General features: G+C 38.4%; 1 protein-coding gene across 12 annotated transcripts in view; it reads left to right on the plus strand.

Annotated features, from left to right (window-relative positions):
• ELMO1 (engulfment and cell motility 1) overlaps window positions 1–22,589 on the plus strand; it is a 783,505-nt gene that overhangs the window by 400,819 nt on the left and 360,097 nt on the right. For all 12 annotated transcript variants that reach the window (XM_059933596.1, XM_059933593.1, XM_059933602.1 and 9 more), the window contains 2 exons: window positions 10,125–10,160; window positions 19,842–19,941. In XM_059933596.1, coding sequence (XP_059789579.1) covers window positions 10,125–10,160; window positions 19,842–19,941 — 136 coding nt within the window. The remainder of the gene's footprint in view (window positions 1–10,124; window positions 10,161–19,841; window positions 19,942–22,589) is intronic.

Here is a 22,589-nt window from a genome sequence, read left to right on the forward strand (position 1 = left end):
TCCAACACAAATTATAATTCTTCAAAATATAAATCCCTCACATCTTTTGCTTATCCCTAAAAAAAATTTTCCTTCCCTGACTCCATTTTTTTAAAAAGTTAGAATACCTCCTTATGTTTCAAAGTCTTAAACCAGGTCGAAATGACATCCCTGAAGTAATTTTTTAAAATAATTAACACTTGACTGATGAAATACATGTCCTTAATTATTTATCATTAAGTACAATAAACATTTATTAGGTACCCATTGTGTGCAAAAAAGTGGAAGTTGGGAAAATTTTAAAAAATGTGAACCTTGCCATCTAAATATTTATGGAGGCAGAATTCAGTTGAGGTACAATTCCTCCTGAGGGCTGGGAGTCTAGAGGTTGGACCAGTTACATCTCATGGAACCTTACGGGGGGTGGGGGGGGAGGTATCAGTGAATGGGCCTTGAAGGAGTTTGAGTTCTACCATGAGCAAGGAAGGAATGGGCATTGGGGAGCTCACCTTCTCAGGGTAGGGTTTGATCTCTGGTGTGATTCTCTGGCCACAGAGCCAGATGGGTCTAGCTTTTACATGTGTGGACAGATAATTCCCTTGACCACAGAATACCAGGGTAGGGTCCACAGGACACTGCTCATTTCCATATGGTCACGTGCAACTGGTGAAGACTATTAGAGCATGCCTGTTAGAGCATGTGAGAATGCTGAGCCAGCTAACTACATAGTAATATGCTAAATAAAGAATGTGCAGAGTTGAGATAGGTATTTGTTAGGAAAGAATAAATAGCATTTAGAATTGGGGTGTAAACCTGGGCCAGTTAAATCTCTCTTCAGTACGTGGTGATTTAAAGAATGACCTGCTGAGTGTACGTGGCAGAGACCTGTCTTGGCCCACTCCCTTCCTTCCTTCCTTTCTTCCTTCCTGTCTCCTCCTACACTTGGCATTATTTAGCCTCTGTAGTTGGCACTAATGGAAGATTCTTTTTTTTTGCCTCATTCAAAGAGAGCATGTTTTATAACAGCAAGAATATCTCCTGTATAAGAATGTTCTCTAGAGTTTGGAGCTGGAGGCCTTCATAAAGAAGTAGAGAAAATATCTAGGAGTGAATGGGGGCAGGGGAGTCAAATCCAAGAGGACTGGCAAGCAGGACTGGGTAATCTGGAAAGGCTCAGTTGTAGACAGGTATCATTTATTTTTTTAATGATGACTAAAACTCTGCTCGTTACATTTTTGGCAAACATCAGCTTAGAGTAGGGCAGAGAATCTTAAATTCTGGGTGTTATCAGAATCCAAAGTGGTTACTGAAAAATTGGGGTTGGAGCTTGAAACAGCTTGAGGGAAGTTAAATTAGTTTAGGGATCCAAGAGACTGGCCCAAGGAAAAGGAGAAAGAGGGTTCTGTCTCTGTTGGAAGCTCCAGCTGAAATCTAGTGCAGAGCGTGTTAGATCCCTCATTCCTTGTTACTCGTGAGCAGTGGATTGCGAATTGTGATTACAACCACCTTCCCTGGTAACTGTGGACAACTTCATGGGACTGCCACGTGTGGTAGGCCCCTCTTCACGCCCACCACTGCTTCTGGTGGGACAGTGAGCCCTGGGAGCTTCTGCCTCCATCACATTTACAACGTGTTAGATAAAAATGTGCAACTGTCCTCATGTTTATTGATTTATCTAAGTCCCAGACATCGATGTATCAAAAACACTGCATCAGAGCCAGTCATAATGGAACCTGCTAATATTAGGTGGTTCTGCCACAGATACCCAAGTATCCAGGGGCTTAAGCTCTGGAATATTCAGAATGACATTGTGTTAATACTTCCAAATTTATCAGAATTGCAATCATAATTACAATTACAATGGTACATACGCTGAAAGCCAGAGTCCATGTGATATGCGCCCTGAATAGAGGACTGGACCTGAGCTCCAGTACCTCTGGAGGTTGGCAGTTATGTATTTGACAATGAGGGAAAATGCACGTTAGGGGCTTTACTTTTTTAGTTTCTCATTATATTTGTTTGCTAGTGCTTCCATAATAAAATAGCACAGACCAGGTGGCTTAAAGAACAGAAATTTATATTCCCACAGTGCTGGTGGCTGGAAGCCCAAGATCAAGGTGTTGGCAGGCTTGGTTTCTTCTGCAGCTCTCTCCTTGATTTGCTAATGGCCACCTTCTTCCTATGTCCTCACATCATCTTTCCTCTGAGCACAGGCATCCCTGGTGTCTCTTTGTGTGTCTAAATTTCCTCCTCTTATAAGGACACCAGTCAGATTGGATTAGGACACACCCTAATGACCTCATTTTAACTTAGTCACCTCTTTAAAGGCTCTATCTCCAAATACTGTCCCATTCTGAGGTACTGGGGGCAGGGATTCGACATATGAATTTGGGGGGGGGACACAATTCAGCCGATAAAACTCATCAAAGGGACGCTCCCACCTTGTGCTCCATAAGAGAAAGAGTAAAAACTGATACTATGTATTGTCTCGTCAACATTAGGACTTTTCATCTGTGCCGTTGCCTTACTCTATAATTCATCTTGACTTACTGAGTGACCCAAAAACTGATCACTGGGGACAGGAGGTCTGAATTATATCTCTATGTTTCACATGTCAATACTGAATTTACTTTATGTGAACCACAGTAACTGAATTCTTTTTTTTCTATAGTGTATCATCCTCATTAATATTTTAATTATTTATAATCTGTAAGCCATCCCAATTTGTTACATGCAGCCAGATTTCAGACAGATGAGCAGAACTCAAGACCAGATCTTGGGTGAGTTCCGGTTTGCATTGTCTCTTACACTTTCCCATCACACTATGTTACTGGGAAGGGATGAGGTCTCTCTGAATCACCTTGGTGTGTGCCGTCATCACCATTTTATATAAGTTATAGGTCATGCTACACTTAGGGATGGAGGAAAGAGGGCACTGGAGCTGTACAACCTCCTCCCTTCCTTCTGCAAGGTCTTACAACTCATGCTAAGAAGCTGCTTATTTAATGCACAGCTATTTTCAGATCTTTTGCTCAGATGAAAAAGAAAAGAGAAAGACACTTTTCTTATAAGGAGACCCGGCTTCTCAAACTTAAACAAGACTTTAATTAATTAACAGGAAACCTCTGGAATATAAACTGCACAAATTAAATAGACCCTACAATTTGGAAGGCATTTACTTACGGAAGGCATTTACTTAAGTCCTAGGCAGACTTCCAGCTGGGAAAGGCAGAGGTTTCCTGAGCAGGACCTGTGGAAATTTTTAGGAAACACTGAAGAAATGTAGCTGGAATTTTTCTGCTTACTTTGAGCTGTAATGAGATTCAAAGATAGACTTGCCTGTTTGCCATTGCCCAAGGCTGAGCTTTTAAAGGTCTCTCTCCAGCTGGTACCAGGAGCGACGATGGGAGAAAAATTAGCCACAAAGGAGCAAGGGGAAGTGTCACTTTGGCAGAACACAGTGTCTAAAACTTGAATTTAAATTTTTCCATTCTTGTGGAATTTTGAAATTCCATGTCTAGTTTCAGCTTGACACATCGATGTAGAAGCAAATAAATTTGTGGGGAAACTTGTTTCCCCAACCTGAGCCAGGAAATGGTGCCCATTAAGAAATGGGCAGTGTTTTTTTTTTAAAGATTTCTCAGAAATTATATATTTTATTTTATTTGAAAGAAAAAATATTGTACCTGCAACTCTAAATCCATTGTAGTGAATAACGCTGCTTTTCTTTGGGTTTTAATAAAACACTGTGTTCTTTGTCTATGCTGCTATGCACATAGATAATTGGACAGTTTACCCTGTGCCCTTCTACTGTTCAACCATCAGAAGAACAGGGGGAACATTTCCAAGAATGAAAGGATCCTTATAGTTTCCCACTTGGCAACATGACAGGAAAATTATGCCCTTGGAATATGAGTAAGCAGTAGCAACACCCTGGCAGAAAAGTTAAGAGTGAAAGAAATTAAATTCACGTATTTACGAAAAACTCATTTTTTTTGAATTAGCTTTCTCTCCTTAATAAAAAAAATATATTTATTGTTTAAAAAAAATATATTTATTGTTTAAAAAATAAATGTAAATAAGCAGAAGGAGGAGAATAAGAGTCATTTGTAATCTGCCTTTCCAGAGACAAATATTTTTAACATCTTGGTGTATATTGTTTTTGTATAATCTTTTAGCTACACACACACACATACACTGGCTTTACAAAAGTAGAATTATATTATTCATGCTCTCTGTAGCCTGCTTTTTGTACCTAACAATATTCCCATGTGATTAAATATTATTCCCCTCATCATTTTTGTTATCTGCCTATTAATTGATTTTTAAAGCTCTGTTGAGGTACAGTTGATATGCAATGTAATAGGAGAATTTGAAGGCTATGCAGAGTAGAGTTAACCATTCCCCTGTTGTTGGATATTTACACTGCTTTCAGGTTTTTTCAGGGTTATGAACATTCTCTCATCAGTTTTTCCTTCAGCAGAATCTCTGTGAATATTTATTCTGTTGGAATAAAATTCCTGATTCAGAGGACATACACATGTTGAAGCTGTGTTAAAATAAGAACAGCCCCATAGCTTGTTGACATGTCCTAATTTGTACTTTACCATTCATGTCGGGGGTATGTCCATTCCTAACACCCTGGGCAATACTGGGCTGGCATTTCCTTAGGGATTCTAGCTTTCCTAAGAAAAATAGCAGTGAGGTATTTGAGGAGCTTTCACTAATCTGGGGAATTTATAAGTACTTTTTATTTGCTTGGTTGGTCATTTCCCCAAAATTTGGCTGTATTAGGAACAGGGCAAAGAGTCCCGTAGTTGTTTTAGAGATATGTAAAGCCCTTAAGTAATTGTCTTTAAAACAAACCACATTTGCTGTATAAACTATCAATCCCCTCCCCATTCTGTCATATAGATGACACAGATGAGGATATTTGGGTGTATGTATAGCTATGTGTGTTTGTGTTTATAAAAATTGTCATTGTTAACACACGAACGGTTTCATATTCAACTTCGATTATTCAGATCGTTTCCTCCTGGCTGGAATCAGAGCTGCGACTGTTTCTCAGGAGATGTGAAAATTGAGTCATGACCTGCATTAAGCACCTGAAATGATGTCTTGGCTTTGATGCTGCCAGGCACCCACACTTGAGAATGGATTTGTAGGTTTTATTCACTTAGCAAAGTATGTATTATTTAAGTGCTGAATATTCCTGACACTGGGTTAGGCACATGGGTGTATGTGTGTGCGTAGAAAATACAAACATGCATATGACAGTTTGCGACTATGTGTGACATGTTTTGAAATTTTGTCTTCATACAAAAGATGAATTTCTTTTTTGAAAGTAACTTTGTTAGCCTCCACGGACATGGATTGTTGGCTCTAACTCATGCTGCCGCTTCTGAGAATTCAGTGTCTCTTATAAGCCTTGGTTGTTCTGGAAGGTCCAGGCCAGGCCACATTGATCAGCGACTCTTTGCCAGCCGCCAAGCACAGGTCACACCATGTGTGTCTTGCACTTCACCTCGAACAGAGGCCATGGGGAGGAGCAAGTAGCTCCCCAGAGTTGGAAAGAACCTGCTCTGTGTGGTCTGTGGGCCCCAGCTGAGAAGCCTGCTGTGTCTTCTCAGCTCCCTCTGTCTGCTTTCCTGGAGCTGCACTTAGCAGAGCTCAGGGAGTTCCAACTGCAGCAGCCCTTCTGGGGCCCTGCCAGAAATTTGCATCACAAACGCCAAAGGGGCCAACCGTCTAGGGCTTTGTCGGGGATTGTGTGGCAGAAAATCCCTTATGCTGGCACTCCGCCTCGCCATCCCTTTTTGCTTTGTTTCTGTGTCTTTGTCTATCACTCCGGTAATGGAAATGAGAAGGGGTCACACAGCCTGTTTAAAGAAGAGATTATCTTCTGCTAGGGAAAAGATGCCATAGCTTGGGCTGAGGTGAGGGGCTTCTGATCACTGAGAAACATCAGTCTTTCGAGAATCATTTGTTCTCCAGATATGTTTCTTTTAAAGTGGGTGTATATTGAGAGAGAGAGAGAGAGAGAAACTCAGTTAGGAAAACAGACATCACAACAAGAAATTCGTCTTCTGCTTACGTTTACTCTGAAGCCAAAGTGAGGAAGTGAAGTAAGAAACACTGTTTAGGCAATGAATTTCTTTCTGCACTCTGGTCAGGGAGAACTTTCTAAGGCTAGGGTCTGCTACAGGGTTAGCACATATATAAACACATATATAAACCTAAGGATGCTCAGGCCCTAGGCGAGAAAGTTATTTTGGAAAATTGCAGTGACTGCTTTATATATTACACACACACACCCCACAAACATTGATTTTGTAGCAGTTCTGTTAAAAGATTAACTGAGGCATATTAAAAATTTTTAGAGTGTATTTGAGCAAAAATCAGTTAGAATTGGTCAGTGCCAGACTGGAAGTGGTTAGGAACCCTCTACCCACCGGGGCTGGTGGGGGAGAGAGGAGACTCTTGTAGAGAAGAAGCGGAAGCAGAGCGAGGGAGTTGTTGGATTGGCTGTAGTTTAAAGTCTAGTTGGCTGTTTGTGATTGCTTGTCCTTAGGTTTCCATTTCCCAACCTGGAGGCATTTGCAGGTTTAGGGTTTTAGATTGCTTTTACAGGCCTCCAGAGCATTAGAGCCCCTTCGGTCTAAAGGCCTCCTTGTTCAATTAATTTAACAGTTCCAGACTGAATGGAAAAGTTGCAAGATCAAGTTTCGCCAGTTGTCCTGTTTGTGTCCTTTACAAAGACCTAACTCCAGAGGGCCCCTTGCACCCAGTTGTCCTGTCTTCTCCTAATTGTTGCAGGAAGGAGGACTCCTTCCAGGGCCCGAGAGTGGGCTCTTGTCTAACACTCAGAAATGAATTGTCCTAGGAGACACATGTACTGACAAAACAAAAGACTTTATTGGAAAGGGGAGTCCGGGCAGAGAGCAGCAGGGTAAGGGAACCTGGGAGAGCTATTCCTCCACGTGGCTCACAATCTCAGGTTTTATGGTGATGGGGTTAGTTTCCAAGTGGTCTCTGGCCAGTCATCTTGCTTGTGCCCATATTTGGTCTGACTCAGGATCCTTCCTGGTGGACGCGCATCTCTCAGCCAAGATGGATTCCAGTGAGAAAGATTCTGGGAGGTTGATAGGACATATGGACTGGCATCTCCTCCCTCCTTTCGGCCCCTCCCGAATTCTCCCGGTTAGTTTTTGGTGGCAGCACCTTGTTTCTTATCAGGACCTCTTGTTGCCAGACAACTCATCCAAGTGGTTATCATTGTGCCTGGCCAAGGCGGGTGGTTTCAGTCAATGGTTCCCTAACATAATCTCTTGCAATCTGGAGCTATTCCTTAGTCTTTCCTTTTCTCTCATGGCTTTGACATTTTTTGAGATTATAGGTGAGCCATTTTTAGAATATTCCCCAATTGGGGTTTATTAAAAGGTAATTAATTAAAAGGTAATTATCAGGGAAAGATAAAAGCATGGCTTTCATAGAGATATAAAATTGAATATGTGTTAAAAGAATGTATTTTACTCATCTGATATGAGGGAACCAGGCAGATGTTTTCACTGGTTCAGAGGAAGAGTCAAAAGGGCCCAAATTTATATGAAACAGAGCAATGTCGAAATGAATTGCAAATGGAGACAAAACTGGTTTTTCACCTGCAGGGAGGAAGTTAATTAAATCACCACTAGGCAGGACAAAATATACATATGCATCAGTTACCTACAACTTAAAGACAACAGGGCTGGAATCTGATAACCCAGAAGAGTAAGCCATAGACAGTGCATAGTTTCCTATTGAAACACGGAGTCCTTTTTCTACAGGTTTCTCCAGTGTTTTCTTCTTTTAGAAAACATATGTCTTTGGCTAGAATATCACAGATGCTTGTGTTTATTTCATTGCATCCTATTAATGGCACCTGATGTCTCTTTGTCTTATTACTGATGTTCACTTTGACCACTTGTTAAGATAGCACCTTCCAGGTATCTCCCTGTAATGCAGTTTCCCCCCTTTGTAAATAATTAAGAAATAATTTTGGAGTAGTTACACCATGGGAAATGGAAAGTGGTACAAATCAGGTTTGTATATTTTCTCCCAGAGATTTGGCTCTTCAACAATACTAGCACACCACTCTTTAAAGCAATGTAGGCCATTTGTTCCCTGTTTTATTCATTGGGCTGTAATCTATCACTATTATTATTTATTTTGATGTCCAATTTGTCCCAGATATGGCTTAGGAAACTTCATCAAGCTGTATTCTGTGTCCTGCCTTGTCTCCCATTATTCTTTGAGCATTTCTGTACTTTTTGGCTCAGCGAAATGTTCCAGGCTTATCTAGATCTTTCCAGCCCTGGACCGAGTCATTTCTCCAAGGAGCCCCAGTTCCTTTTAGTGGAGGGTAGTGTTTGGCTCTTTCAAAAGGGCCCAAACTCTGCTCAGGCCTCCTTCCCCATGGCCACCAACTTCTTCCAATCTGCCCAATGGCTATTTGAAGGAGAAGGAAAAGAAGCTAATATATATGTGGATGAAAAATGTCCTCCTGCCATATCAGTAAACAAAGGACATTGTGGTCATCAAGCCGTCAGCCACTACAGCTGCCCCCGCCCCACCCTGAGGGGGTTCAGGATGGAGAAAAGCAGGATACTGGTCCTAAATCGCTAAGGTGCATGTCAAAGGAATGATTTCAATGAGCCCAGACTGTTGCATCTTCTCATATATGGAAAAGCACTAAATCCATTAACTTAAGATGTCTGGTTTTTCTTTATTTAACCATAATCTTTTGATGTTCTGACTCCCTGGTTTATTGCAAAACTCCTATGTGTCCCGGCTCCTCCCTTTCCTCTTCGGAGCCGTCCCTCAGCGCTATCTGAGAGGCTGCCTCTGGGATTGAGTCCTCAGAAAGTCCACCGAATAAAATATAATTCTCAACTTTTAGGTAGTGCATTTTATATATATATATATATTTTTTTTTTTTTTTTTTTTTTTTTTTTTAAGAAAGGCAGGTTAAGGAGGGGGAAGGGAGCAGGAAGAGGAAGATCACTTTATATACATTTTTAACTCCTGAGTTTTATCAAACACTAGATCTGATCCTCTCATGGTCAGTTAGGTTTCTGAAGTGGTTACATTTTATGTGGTTGAAAATGTGAAACGTCTTCCGAATTGAGTACCTACTCTGCATGTGCCTGACATCATAGTAGTTGAGTTACAGAGCGAGCCTTTGCCTTCAGGTAGCTGGAAGGACAGTGAGATGTCCTAAGTCATGCAGCTGATGTATTCTCAGCACTGTGGACATGGGCGCCACCCTCAGTCTGGTCAAGGAAGGGAAATCAGAAGTCAGGGAGACTTCACAGAGGAGCCTAGAATCAGATGAATTTGGGGTAGGACTTAGCTAGTCTGACAAGGAGGGGAAGGGTATTCCCCCAGCAGAGGGAAGAACACACTTAATGCCAGAGAAATTTGGCAGACTTGAGGAATGGGAAGTGGTTTGATAAGGTTAGAAACACTTGTTTCCTAATCTTCTTGACCTAATCTTTAGTTTTTAAAGAAGCATAATTGTCCCTTTTTACGGACATGTTTTGTTGATTGTGCACTTCTTTTGCAGACTGCTATCCCAGGGTTCCATCTGTGGTCCAGGAATTATTGCAATGTCTCACGGTGTCTTCCTTCAGAAGAAGCCTTTTTTTTTTCTCTCTTAAGAAAAGAGAAAGTAGAATTAGTGGGCATTTTACCAAAGAAAGATAATCAACTATTTCTCCATTGTTGAGCATGTACTTAAGAACAACTGGACTAGTGTTTTTTGGCTCTACTTTTTCATTGAAGATACGCCCCTCTTATTTCTAGGGATTTCCCCCTGTTGAATATATACCCATTCTGAGCCAAAATGGAGTGTTCTTGTTGCCTTTACTCATAAGTAAATGCAATAGGTTGGTTACAGTGGTTTAATCCCCATCTTTTGATTGTTTTGTATCATTAAAAAACACCAATTTATTGCTTGGAGAAATGTTTTGAAATGAATTAAGTTCTCTTAATGACTGTTAAATCTGCCCTATATCTCATCCTGGGCTTTCTTCATGATCTGTAATTTGTGTAAAACTCATTGCTTTCACACATGCTCCTTACATGACTGTTTTTGAATTTTGCAGACGATACCAGAAATTGCAGAAGATCATGAAGCCTTGGTAAGAATTTCTGATAGGTTGATACAGATGATATAACACTTCCTTCTTCTCTGCATAATTAAACCCTGTCCTCTGACTGATTGTGTAACTATGTGTCTAGATGTTTTGAGTAAGTGATTTATTTTTGCTTTCTTTTTGATGTTCTTTTTTTAAAATAATTAATTAATTAATTTATTATTATTATTATTTTTTTGGCTGTGTTGGGTCTTTGTTTCTGTGCGAGGGCTTTCTCTAGTTGAGGCAAGCAGGGACCACTCTTCATCGCGGTGCGCGGGCCTCTCACTATCGCGGCCTCTCTTGTTGTGGAGCACAGGCTCCAGATGCGCAGGCTCAGTAGTTGCGGCTCACGGGCCTAGTTGCTCCGCAGCATGTGGTATCTTCCCAGACCAGGGCTCGAACCCGTGTCCCCTGCATTGGCAGGCAGATTCTCAACCACTGTGCCACCAGGGAAGCCCCTTTTTGATGTTCTTATGAACAGGTTCTTTAAAAATTTATTTCCGTTTTCTCTTTGCTTTGTGGTAGAAAGAGTATTTTACGTTGGTAACCATAAAATGATCACATCAGGATTGCTACCCTTCTCCTGGAACAAGGCTAAGCATAATTTTATGTATTACTTTTAAAAAAACCTTTCTTTTTTGTGGCCTATGTGATGTTCAAAGTCAAAAGTCTTTGATTTTCTTCAATGGCTTGGTAAGAAAAAGATCCGCATTAAAAAAAATATTTAGGGCTGAAGTATGGAATGAAAATTATTTACTTTCAGTCTGAGAATGTGTTCAGCCACCTATATATTTGTGAATTGCCTGATAATTGTGTCTGGAAATCTCAAAACTTCTTTCTTAGAGTATTCCCTCCTCAGTGCCTTTATTATCCACTAAACAAGGTGAGTCCAAAGAGTATCTAACAAACTCTCTATAATAGGTTGAACAAAGTCCCATTTTGCTAAGTTGTTAAGCATACAGTTTCAGTTTGAGAAGGAAGACTGAACAGTATTTGAAAATGTGCACCTTATTTTTTAAGCCTTCAGAGAAAATTCTGATCAGTGTATGATAGTGGTCTCAAATCATTCATCTTCCCCTACCCCTCCCACTAGAAGAAGTATTAATTGCAGGAACTCTTCAGTTATTAAATTCTAATAAAGTAGAAATATTGAGTTTTTAGGGTAAAGCTTCTTAAACCTAACTTTGATACATATTTTTAATATAGTAGAAGCACTTAATGGTAATAGTAGCAGAAGCCATTTTTTATGAGAATTTACTCTGTCCTGGGCATTGTCTCAATGTTTACACTCGTTACTTCTAATTCACACTTTTATCCACCATACAAGATGAGTAAAATTAGAATTGTTTCCTTTATGAAGAAGTTAAAATGAGGTGGTATTGGGATTCAAACTGATTTTTTCTCTAACAACCTCATACAATTTGCTAATGCAGAAGAATTTTGGGCTCTGAAGCCAAAATAATTTCTTAAAATTTATCTGCCAGTAGTTTTAATCTTTTGGTATATAGAGGTGTTGGAAGTGTGACTAAGCGTGAATCATGATTTCCATTTATCAATCACAGACAAAATCAATGCTCAGGGCCCTGGTAATTGCAAAGTAGCTTAATCAGACTAAGTACCATGGATAATAATTATAAACTCTAGACAAAATATTGCAAACAAAAACATCTAAAAACAAGTGTTTGTTTGAAGAAACTGTATAGCAACTGAAAACAGACAGAAAGAAGAAAGTCAATCTTTGAGAGAACAGATAAGCCCTAGATGAGATTTGTGTGTTTGCAGCTTTTTGCCTGAGGATTCCTGCTCATCCAGGTAGCATGGGGTGGCAAGAACCCTCAGTCTTAGTAAGTTACTAAGAGGATATAGTTTAGGGCTGGCAGAGCAGCTAGATTATTAAGGGGAATCCATGAAAGAAAGGAGGCTCAGAGGGTATGAGACGACCCCATATCTATATATAAACTCTGCCAAATCTATCACTGATCACTGAAGTGTGAATATACGTGTGTATAGGAACCCCAAAGGGACCTGGTAAAATTAGCAACTGGAAATGGAAAGAATTGGGAAGAGATTTAAACTGTCACTCACTGAAGAGTTTGGAGTCTGATTCTAGCCAAGTTTACTTCCTACTAAAACAAAAACCAATTCTTCAGAAGAACAAAACTGAACTATGAGCCTTGGCAATGTTTATTCACAATGTTCAGAATACAGTAAAAAATTACTAGGTATATAAGTAATAGGAAAAGATGACCTGTACTTAAGAAAAGAAATAAAGCAAGTAATAGAAGCCTACCTTGAGATGACCCAGATGTTGGAAATAGCAGATGAAAATTTTAAAGCAATGTTTATAAATATATTAAAAAACGAAAGAAAAGCATTAACATATTAAATTCGCAGATGGGGAGTCTCAGCAGAGAAATGGAAATAAGAAATAACCAATTGGAAATTATGAAACTGAAAAGTATAATATTTAAAATGAAAAATTCACTGTAGGAGTTGAAGATGGCAGAAGAGACAGTAACCTTGAAGATATATCAGTATAAATTACCCAATCTGAAGACTAGATAAAGTGAATAGTGAATAATTGACCTGTAAGATAGTAACAATTGATTTTAAATACATTTAATTGGGGTCCCAGAAAGAGAGGAGACAGATAATGGGGCAGAAAAATATTTGAGGAAATAATGACAGAAAATTTCTGAAATTTGTTGAAAAACATAAATTTTTAGATCTAAGAATCTTGTTGAACCCAAGTGGGATAAATAGAAAACTACGCCTAGAAACATCATAGTCAAACTTCTGAAATTGAAGGATAAAAAGTATACCTTGAAGGCAGCCAGAGAAAAACAACTTATTACATTAAGAAAATAAAAATAAGAATGAGAGCTGACTTCTCATTAGAAATAGTGGAGGCCAGAAGGCAACCTCTTAAAAGTGCTGAAAGAAAAAAAAAAAGCTTGTCAACCCAGAATTCTTTTCTAATAACACTATCTTGAAAATGAAGGTGAAATAAAAGCACTTTCAAATAAAGGAAAACTAAGATGGTTCATTATTAGCAGATACACACTACAGGAAATATGAAGGAAGTTCTTCAATTAAAAGGCTTCAGATCAGTGAAAAAGCAGGACCCAGCTACATGCTGTTTACAAGAGATATACTATAAATGCAAAAGAACATGTAGTTTGATAGTGGAAAAACATATACCATGTAAATGGAAATAAAAATAAAACGGTTGTTTTATTAATTAAAGGGCACAATAAGACTTCAAGGCAACATATTATCAAAGATTAAGAGTGATAATTCACAACAAAAAATGGTTGGCTCATTAGGAAGACATAAAGTGTTAAATGTGTCTGTACCTAATATAAGGCTTCAAAGTAAATGAAGCAAAATCTGACAACTAAAGAGAAATATAGACAAATCTGTAATCATGGTTGGAGATTTTAACACTCTTTTCTAATTTCTTTTTTAATTTCTAATCTCCCTTCAAGAAAGAATTTGCTCATCAGCCCTGAGGAGTACAGTTAGCTGATAGCTTCCCGCTATAGCACATGCAAGATCCATGACAGCCTTCAAACTAAGACCATACACGCTCTTTCCAGGCAGCCCCTAGTCAGTGAGCCTGGTGAGCATGGTGCACATACCAGGGCCTGGCCATTTCTGCCCATTGTGGGACCCCTCTAACAGTCCGTATTTATACTGAGCTTCCTCTTGGGTTGGCTGGGACTGTCAGATCTACATCTGCGTCCTCTTTCCTTTCACAGGCATCAGATCTACCTCACGGTCTGAAGGGTATTCTTACCCAGTCTTGCTTTGTGCCTCTTTATCTTTCACAAGCACCACCTATCTTCCAATAAACCTCTTGCTCTCCTTACTCCATCTCAGCATTAACTGAGGACTAAACTGACACAAAACTGACCTATGAGGAAATAGAAAATCGGAATACCCACATCTATTAAAGAAGTTGAATTCATTTTCAAAAGCCTTTACACAATGAAAATTGGTTACACTGGTGAATTTTACTATACATATGCAGAAGAAATACCAAATGTACACATATGGTTTCAAAAAATAGAGGTAGAGGGGAAAAGTCCTCAATCATTTTATGAGGCCTATGAGGCCAGTGTCACTCTGATACCAAAACCTGACAAAGCCAATGCAGGAAATAAAAATTATAGACGATTTAATGAACAGAGGTGCAAAACTCCCCAGAAACGTATGAACAAATATAATCAAGCAATGTATAAAAAAGATTTGTGGCCTGTAAAGATTTATCTCAAAAATAGTTTAACATCTGAGAAATCAGTCACTGTGATTTAGTATTTAGCAAAATAAAGGAAAAAACTTGAAGAGAAAAAGCATCTTTATAGATACAGAAAGTAGATAATAGATACAGAAAAAGCATTCCATAGCGTCCAACAGTCATTCATAAAAATTCTCAGCAATCGAGGAATAGAGGGAACTTCCTCAACCTGATAAAGACTATCTGCAAAAAAAAAAAAAGCATTATACTTAATGTTGGAAGACTGAATCCCCACCCCTCCCAATAAAGATTGGGAATAAGGCAAATATGTAGCACTTCTATTCAACATTGTACTGTAGTTTTTAGCCATAGCAATAAGTCAAGAAAGAGATAAAAGACATAATGATCAGAGAGGAAGAAGTAAAACCAACTCTATTCATAGAGGACATGATTGATTGACTATGTAGAAAATCCTAAGGAATCTACAAAGAAACTGCTAGATCCCATAACTGAATTTAGCAAAGTTTCAGGATATAACATGAGTATATAAAAGGGACATATTTTTATACCTTAATAGCAAACAACTGGAAAATGAAATTTTATAATTTCCATTTACAAAGTGTCAAAAATCATAAAATTCTTAGGAATAAATGTAACAAGAGACGTCAGTATCTGTCACTGAAAAAAAAAATTGCTGAAAGAAATTAAAGAAGACCTAAATAAGTGGAGAATATACCATTTCATGGATTGGAAGACACAATATAGTTAAGATAGCAATTCTCTCCAAATTAGGTTCAGTGAAATACAATCTCTTAAAAAGAAATTACGAGCCAATTCTAAAAACTTAAAGGAAATGCACTGGACCTAGAAGAGCCAAAACAGTCTTGAAAAACTCATAAAAATCACTAAATTTGGAAGATTTCATTAACTGACTTCAAGGCTTCCTGTAAAGTTAGTTATTAACACAATATGATATTGGTGTAAGAGGATAGACAGATCCATGGAATAGAATAGAGTCCAAAATTGATCCACAGTTAAATTTTCAACAAAGGAGCCAAAAGAATATATGCTGATGTAAGTAATGCTATGATTCTAAAGGGTAAGGGAATGTCTGAAGGGCAACAGAAATCCATACATTTCAATGTATATAAGTTTTACCAGGAACAAAATAAAATACTAGGAAAAACTCAAAGGGCAGGGTAGAACTATATTCATTAATTCTGGCAATTAGGGATATATTCAGTATGATTTATTAATAACTTGGAACCTGGTCTTTATTTTCATCTTTTCTCTGCTTCTCTTTTGGGCATGACACCCAATGGAGACATTTGGAAGCACTATTCTTTTATAAAATTAGCAGCATAAAATTTAAATGCTTTGAGATTGGCTGAACTTTGTTGGAAAGAAGAGGGTCTCTACTGAATTGATGAGAAACATTTATTTGAATCATTCCAGCACACATGGTGTGTTGGCTGTGACATGGCTCTCAACCAGCATGTAAAGTTTGCAGTCGGCTTAATTTGTGGCAGTCAGTACTGCAAAATCTTTAACTTGGCACTTTATAAAAAACAAATAAACCAAGCAAATAAAAATGCTCCCCGCATGTGCCATGTGGTTGCTTTATATTTGTAATCCTTTTAGCCTTGATCTTCTGCACCCAGCACGGATTTCAGAGACAGGACCTTGGCTCCTGCCTTCCCTCTTGGAGCCTGAATCACTCCTCTAGCAGTGAAATAAGCATCTGTGTCAGGGTTCAATAAGAGCTTTTATAGCTGCCTCATTTGAAATGAGATGATTGAGTCCGTTGATTTGGAAGGTAATAAAATTTTAGCATGGCTCTCCTTTTCTTGCAACTAAGGATATGAAGTTGAATTTTGAAAAACTTCTCCCTCATGTAAACCTAGTATGCCATCCAGCAACCAGTTATAATGAATTATGTATGTCATATATATGCTATATGTATAATATAGTATATATGCATATTATATACTTTATAATATATAACATATAAACATAGTATATCTAATAACATATTTATATCTATATATTATATAAGATACATATACATATATATGATTATATTTAATATATATGTCTAATAACATTATATCCATAGAGTATATAGTTATATATTTAAATATATTAAATGTTATTAGATAATATTTATATAAATATAAATTATATAACATTTATATAAAACATTAGATGGACCAAGAGAGCGATCCTTCTCCTGGGCACCTTGGTGTGATGTGAAGAAGCTTCTCTCATTTGTCAATCGTTCACACTAATGGGTGATTACAAAGCACAGAAAGCCCTAGCTGCAGGCTCCAACTCCTTAACAACCTTGGAGAGTTAAATCCTGGTCCCGAAAGCAGCTTGGAGATTTGGAAACGAAACAATACTCTTTCCCTTCTTCTCCATTTTTTTTCCCAGGTCCTTGCAGCCTGTCTGAGGAGCCTGTAGGCAGAGCTGTGGAACACTTAAGGAAGAGGGACAATCCCCAGATGTTACTAAGGCCATTAAGATTATGAGTCCATTGAGCAAGGAACAGAGTCATTTTGCCTTCAGATAATTAGCATAAATACAATTTATCTTTTGCTTTTAAAGCAGTGAATGAAGACTAATATCATCTCTAGTCCCAGCTACAGGGAATATAAAGAAGAGTTTGATTTCAGCAGCATGTTACTCCTTTTTCACTGCCTGTTCCATTGCTTGTTCTTTTAGTGACAATACTGAGGCAGTATTTTTGCACTGTGTGGAGGTCACAAATGCCATCCTGCAATGTCTTGTAGATGGGCATCTTATAGCAGTTGAGGTCTTTTAGCATGCCAGGTGTAAACAAATGGCAGCCATTCATTATCACTTGGTTGTTTTTCCTTTTTTTAAGTAAATAAATTGCTAATATGGTTTATCACTAATAATATAATAAAATAATAAATTAGCTAATATTGTTTACTAATAATTCTATACATTATTATGTAATAATATTTTCAAAGTAATACTAATGCCTACATAATCTGTTAATAAATCTTACTAATTGCTTTTATTTCCTGGCTCTCTTATTTTCCTGAGGCAATTTCCTTCTTTTTTTTTTTTTGCAAGCTAATGTTTGGATTTTCTTAGGACTCCTTGTCTGTAGAAAGAGCCATTCTGGAATTTTTATATAACCTTTCTTGCTAGTATTTTTAATCCATTTTCCACCTGTCTTTCTACTTTTTTTTGTTTTCTTAAAATAAGCTTGAGTTTTCTGGTTTGGAATTTCTTTTTTGGGGCATGATTCTCTGATGCCAGCCTGTATGATTGGGATTGCCCGCCTGTGACTCAGAAAAGCCTTTAAAAAAATATTTGCTGCTTTTCTCTCTGGCTTGAAACGTTTGGCTTTTCTTGCAATTTTTTTTTTTTTCTCCCTCCAAGGACAGAGAATTCTTGACACAATAAAGACAGACATTTGAAAATCATGAGCTTTATGTACCTTTTTAAAATACCACTTTGCATAATGATAATAAGTAACATTCGCATACTGCCTTCCATGTGCTATACACTGCTTAGAGGGCCCTAAGTATGGTAGCTCCTTTCATTTCCCCAGCAGTCCTCTGAGTTAGGTATCACCACCACCACCAGCATCACTGTCGTCCTCATTTTTTTTTTTTTTTTTAATTATTTATTTATTTATTTTTGGCTGTGTTGGGTCTTCGTTTCAGTGCGAGGGCTTTCTCTAGTTGTGGCAAGCGGGAGCCACTCTTCATCGCGGTGCGCGGGCCTCTCACTATCGCGGCCTCTCTTGTTGCGGAGCACAGGCTCCAGACGCGCAGGCTCAGTAGTTGTGGCTCACGGGCCTAGTCGCTCCGCGGCATGTGGGATCTTCCCAGACCAGGGCTCGAACCCGTGTCCCCTGCACTGGCAGGCAGATTCTCAACCACTGCGCCACCAGGGAAGCCCCGTCCTCATTTTTATAAAATGAGGAAATCGAGGCACACAATGTGTCCTTGTCCACTGAGAGCTGGCGGGTAGCCTCTGCTGTCTGACTCCAGAAACCACCCGCTTAACCATTTCTATCAGGCGCACCTCATCCCCTCTGATCTCCGGCAGCTTGGGATCACGGTCCTTTCCTGAGAGCCGCTTCCTCTTTGGTAGGTCTTTTTTCAGCATCACAGCTTCGGAGATGATGCAGAATTTTCCAGGTCTGTTACTGAGGCTGGGCTGAGAACACTAGGAAGAAGGGAAATTGTGAAGCTGTTTTAAAAGAAATATGAGCTTGTTTCCTATTCTATTAATTGAAAATGGTTGGGAAGATTCAATCTAAACACTTTATGAGACTTTGTAGTGTAGCAATTGTGATATATAAGAGTCTACAGATTAAAAATCTGAACAACTAACTTTATTTTTAAAAAATCAAGCATATGAATCAGTGTGGTTGTATACAGTGTGGAGATCCTGATGGGCGTAATTCAATGTACTTGAAGAGAAAGTACTTATCTTGAGAGTTTTGAGTTACTATTTATTATGGTGATAATTTACAATAGAGGTGAGTTTCTGTAAAAGGTTCTCAGTGTTGTTTTGAAAGCACTAGAAATCAGGGTATTGTCTGATAAGGGTCACGGGTGGAGCTTTTTTAGAAGGCCGTTCTTTTACTTGAGCTTGCCTGATCTCTGCTTAGACTTCTAACCCACTCATGAGACCCTTCCTACAGCCTTTTGAATCACAGCAAGTCTATGGCTGGCAAACAGTTATTATCCATAATATTCTAGAAAGATATTACATAAAGCCTATTAACTAAAGATAAAATGCTGGCCAGTGTAATATAGAAATGAATATGCTTACATATATATTTGTATCTATGTGTTTGTGTGTAAATGCACTCACCCAAACACACAAACACAAACACACACACACACACACACACACACGCAAGTATAGACCACAAGAATCCTTTGCAAAGTGCTAATACTGTTAATAGAATTATTTATAATCTTCCCTGTTGGATACCCAGAGATAATAAAAGAAGCATATTGCCCTCTTCCTAATTTTTGTTTGCTGGGAAGCTTTTTTAAGCTATCATTTACTGAATGCTTGTATGTTACACACTTTATTAAGTGCTCTACAAGCAGCCCTGTGATGAAATAGATTTCACTATCCAGTTTTTCAGTGGAGAAGACAGAGGCTCAGGGAGATTAGGGACCTGCCCAGTACAACACAGCTCACCTGAGTGAGAGTGTGAGCCCAGGTGTGTCCCACGGAGGCCCTGGCTCCCCTCTGTGAAGCCACCTGCCTCCTGCCTACTGACTCACTCACGTTTGCAAGGACATTGCCTGTGGCCCAGCTGCTTATCCCAATGATCTCTTACAGTTCTGTTTGTAGTCATCTTTCTAAAGCTTTCTCACGTCTGTCTTCCCTTGTATTTAGCTCTTGGGCCCATCACCCTTATACCATCTTGTGTTTTCCAGCTTTGGAGACATGCTGTCCTTCACCCTGACGGCCTTTGTGGAGCTGATGGACCACGGAATAGTGTCCTGGGATACGTTTTCGGTGGCATTCATTAAGAAGGTAATTCAGATTGTGCTTCCCAAGGTCAAATCACTTCCTTCTTTTACAGATATTTTTCTCTGATTTGAGCGTACTTTAGAGTTGTTTCTTTTAGTTCTTTGTGTTAAAGTGTGAGTGTGGTTTTTGATAGTATTATGTATGTGAGGGTCAGGGCACCTAAATTCGGTATGAAAAATGACATTTTCTCCCCACTGGGATCATAAGGGATTGTATAATACATGGGAACCCATAGTCAAGGAAAATCAAGGTGACATGTTAAAATCAGAGAAGCGTCTGCTGAGCCCCTCTTCTGGACTCTGCTGTTCTCAAGATCTAAGTAGAGTTCCTGCTGTCCTTCCCGATCCTTCTCCCCTTAACCAGGTGTTCAGGAAAAGGGAAAGAGGCAAAATATACTGATTGTTATATGACTGGGTCTGAAGCAGGAATGTAAGAGAAGAAGATGTCCTTGGATCCATGCCTCTTAGGCCGAGTAAGCCTGCTTACTTGTAATCTTGGTGCGATAAATGTCTCTGGGATCAACTAATTCGATTGGTTCCTACTTTCCTTAGGAGGAAACTAACAAAGGTACAGGCAAAGGTGAACCTGGTTTGGGGAGAGAGGGCAGAAGAGGCCCCTACCATTTCCCAGCAGTTGAATAGTAATAAAGACGTGTCTGCAAATTTACGATTCTGTTTCCAATCTTCTAACCAAAAGTGAATAGCCCTGACTTTATAACTATTAAATGTAGTATTAAATCAAGAATCATTATTATTTATTAATTTGTTAACTTATTTTTCCTCTCTTTGTATTTGTGAAATGGTTTATAAATGTATTGGCATCTTTCTTCCTGCTGTTTTTGGGAATGAAGAGTTGTTTGGAATTCATACATTTATCTTATAGGTCTAGATTCCTGGGAAGGGTTGTCTAAAAGAATTTCAGAGAGTCTGTGCAAAAGCTGGAAAATCAGAGCAAAATCCAGTATGAGTCACTTGAGTTTTTAAAGACTTTTATTTTGAAATCATGGTAGACTTATAGAAAATTCACGAAAAAATAGTACAGAATGTTCCCTATAACCTTCAACCAGTTTCCCTAAACATTTTGCATAATAATAGTATTATTATCAAAACTAGGAAATTAACAGTGGTGTAATACTGTTACCATTATTTGATTTCACCAGTTTTTCTACCAATTTCCTTTCTCTGGTTAAGGACCAGATCCAGGATCCAAGACTGCATTTAGTTGTCATGTCTCCTTACTGTCTTCCAATGTGACAGTTCCTCAGTTTTTCCCTGTCTTTCATAACTTTGACAATTTTGAAGAATAATGGTCAGTTATTTTGTAGAATGTCCCTCAGTTTGGGTTTTTTGATATTTCCCTCATGGTTAAATTAAGGTTATGCATTTTCCTTAATGTATAGAATATTAGAGAAGAATATTAGAGAAGTAATGTTGTGCCCTTTTCAGAGCATCACATTAGGGTATGAGATGTTAATATGCTTATTAATGGTGATGTTGACCTTGATTATGTGGATAAAGTGGTATCCTCTGGGTCTCCCCACTGTGAAGTTATCTCTTTTCCTTTTGAAGTTAGTCAGTACCTGGAGGGAGACACTGCCTTGAATTGAAGAGCATAGAAGGGCCCCTAGTCTGTTCATTGAGGGTGTTGGGAGCAGAAGTCTCACAGATTGAACGCCTTCATGATGTTGCCTATTTTTTTTCAGAGGAAGGCCGATTGGGAACCTAGGGCCTTCTTGACGCACCTCTGAATCCTTTTTTCCTACATAAGGGCATAAAGCCAAGAGAAACAAGTAATGGGAACCACCTAGAAAACATACAAAGAAGGATGAAGCCTCTTTTTGCCTATATTTGTCAATGATATGAATTGCTAAAAAAAGGAGAAATGACTGTAGAAGAGAAAGCCAAGGAAATCCTGATGTGTAAGGAAGTACTTTCCTTTGGTGGTGACAGGAAATGCAAGCATTAGATTATGAATGCAGAGAACAAATTGCTGTATTTTTTCTTTCCAAGATAAAAGTTCTAGAGAAATGGAATATTATTCAGCCATAAAAAGAATGAAATATTGCCATTTGTAGCAACATGGATGGACCTAGAGATGATCATACTAAGTGAAGTAAGTCAGACAGAGAAAGACAAATATTATATGATATCACTTATATGTGGGATCTAAAAAATAGTACAAATGAACTTATTTACAAAACAGAAACAGACTTACAGACATGGAAAACAAACTTATGGTTACCAAAGGGTAAAGGGGAGAGGGATAAATTAGGAGTATGGAATTAACAGATACACACTACTATATATAAAATAGATAAACAACAAGGACCTACTGTATAGCACAGGGAACTATATTCAATATCTTGTAATAACCTGTAATGGAAAAGAAGCTGAAAAAGAATATATATACGTGTGTGTGTGTGTATGTGTGTATATATATATACACACATACACACATATATATGTACACACACATATATAAAACTGAATCACTTTGCTGTACTAACACTAACAGAATATTGTAAATCAACTGGACTTCAATTTAAAACAAAAGTTCTAGGGAAGTAAGTTCAAATCTACAAATACTGGATTTTGCAGATTTTTTATACTTAACAGAATTTTTCAATTCATTCTGAATTTATGGCAGGCCTT

This window comes from Balaenoptera ricei, chromosome 9, assembly GCF_028023285.1.
Source record: "Balaenoptera ricei isolate mBalRic1 chromosome 9, mBalRic1.hap2, whole genome shotgun sequence".
In the NCBI taxonomy this organism is placed as follows: domain Eukaryota; kingdom Metazoa; phylum Chordata; class Mammalia; order Artiodactyla; family Balaenopteridae; genus Balaenoptera; species Balaenoptera ricei.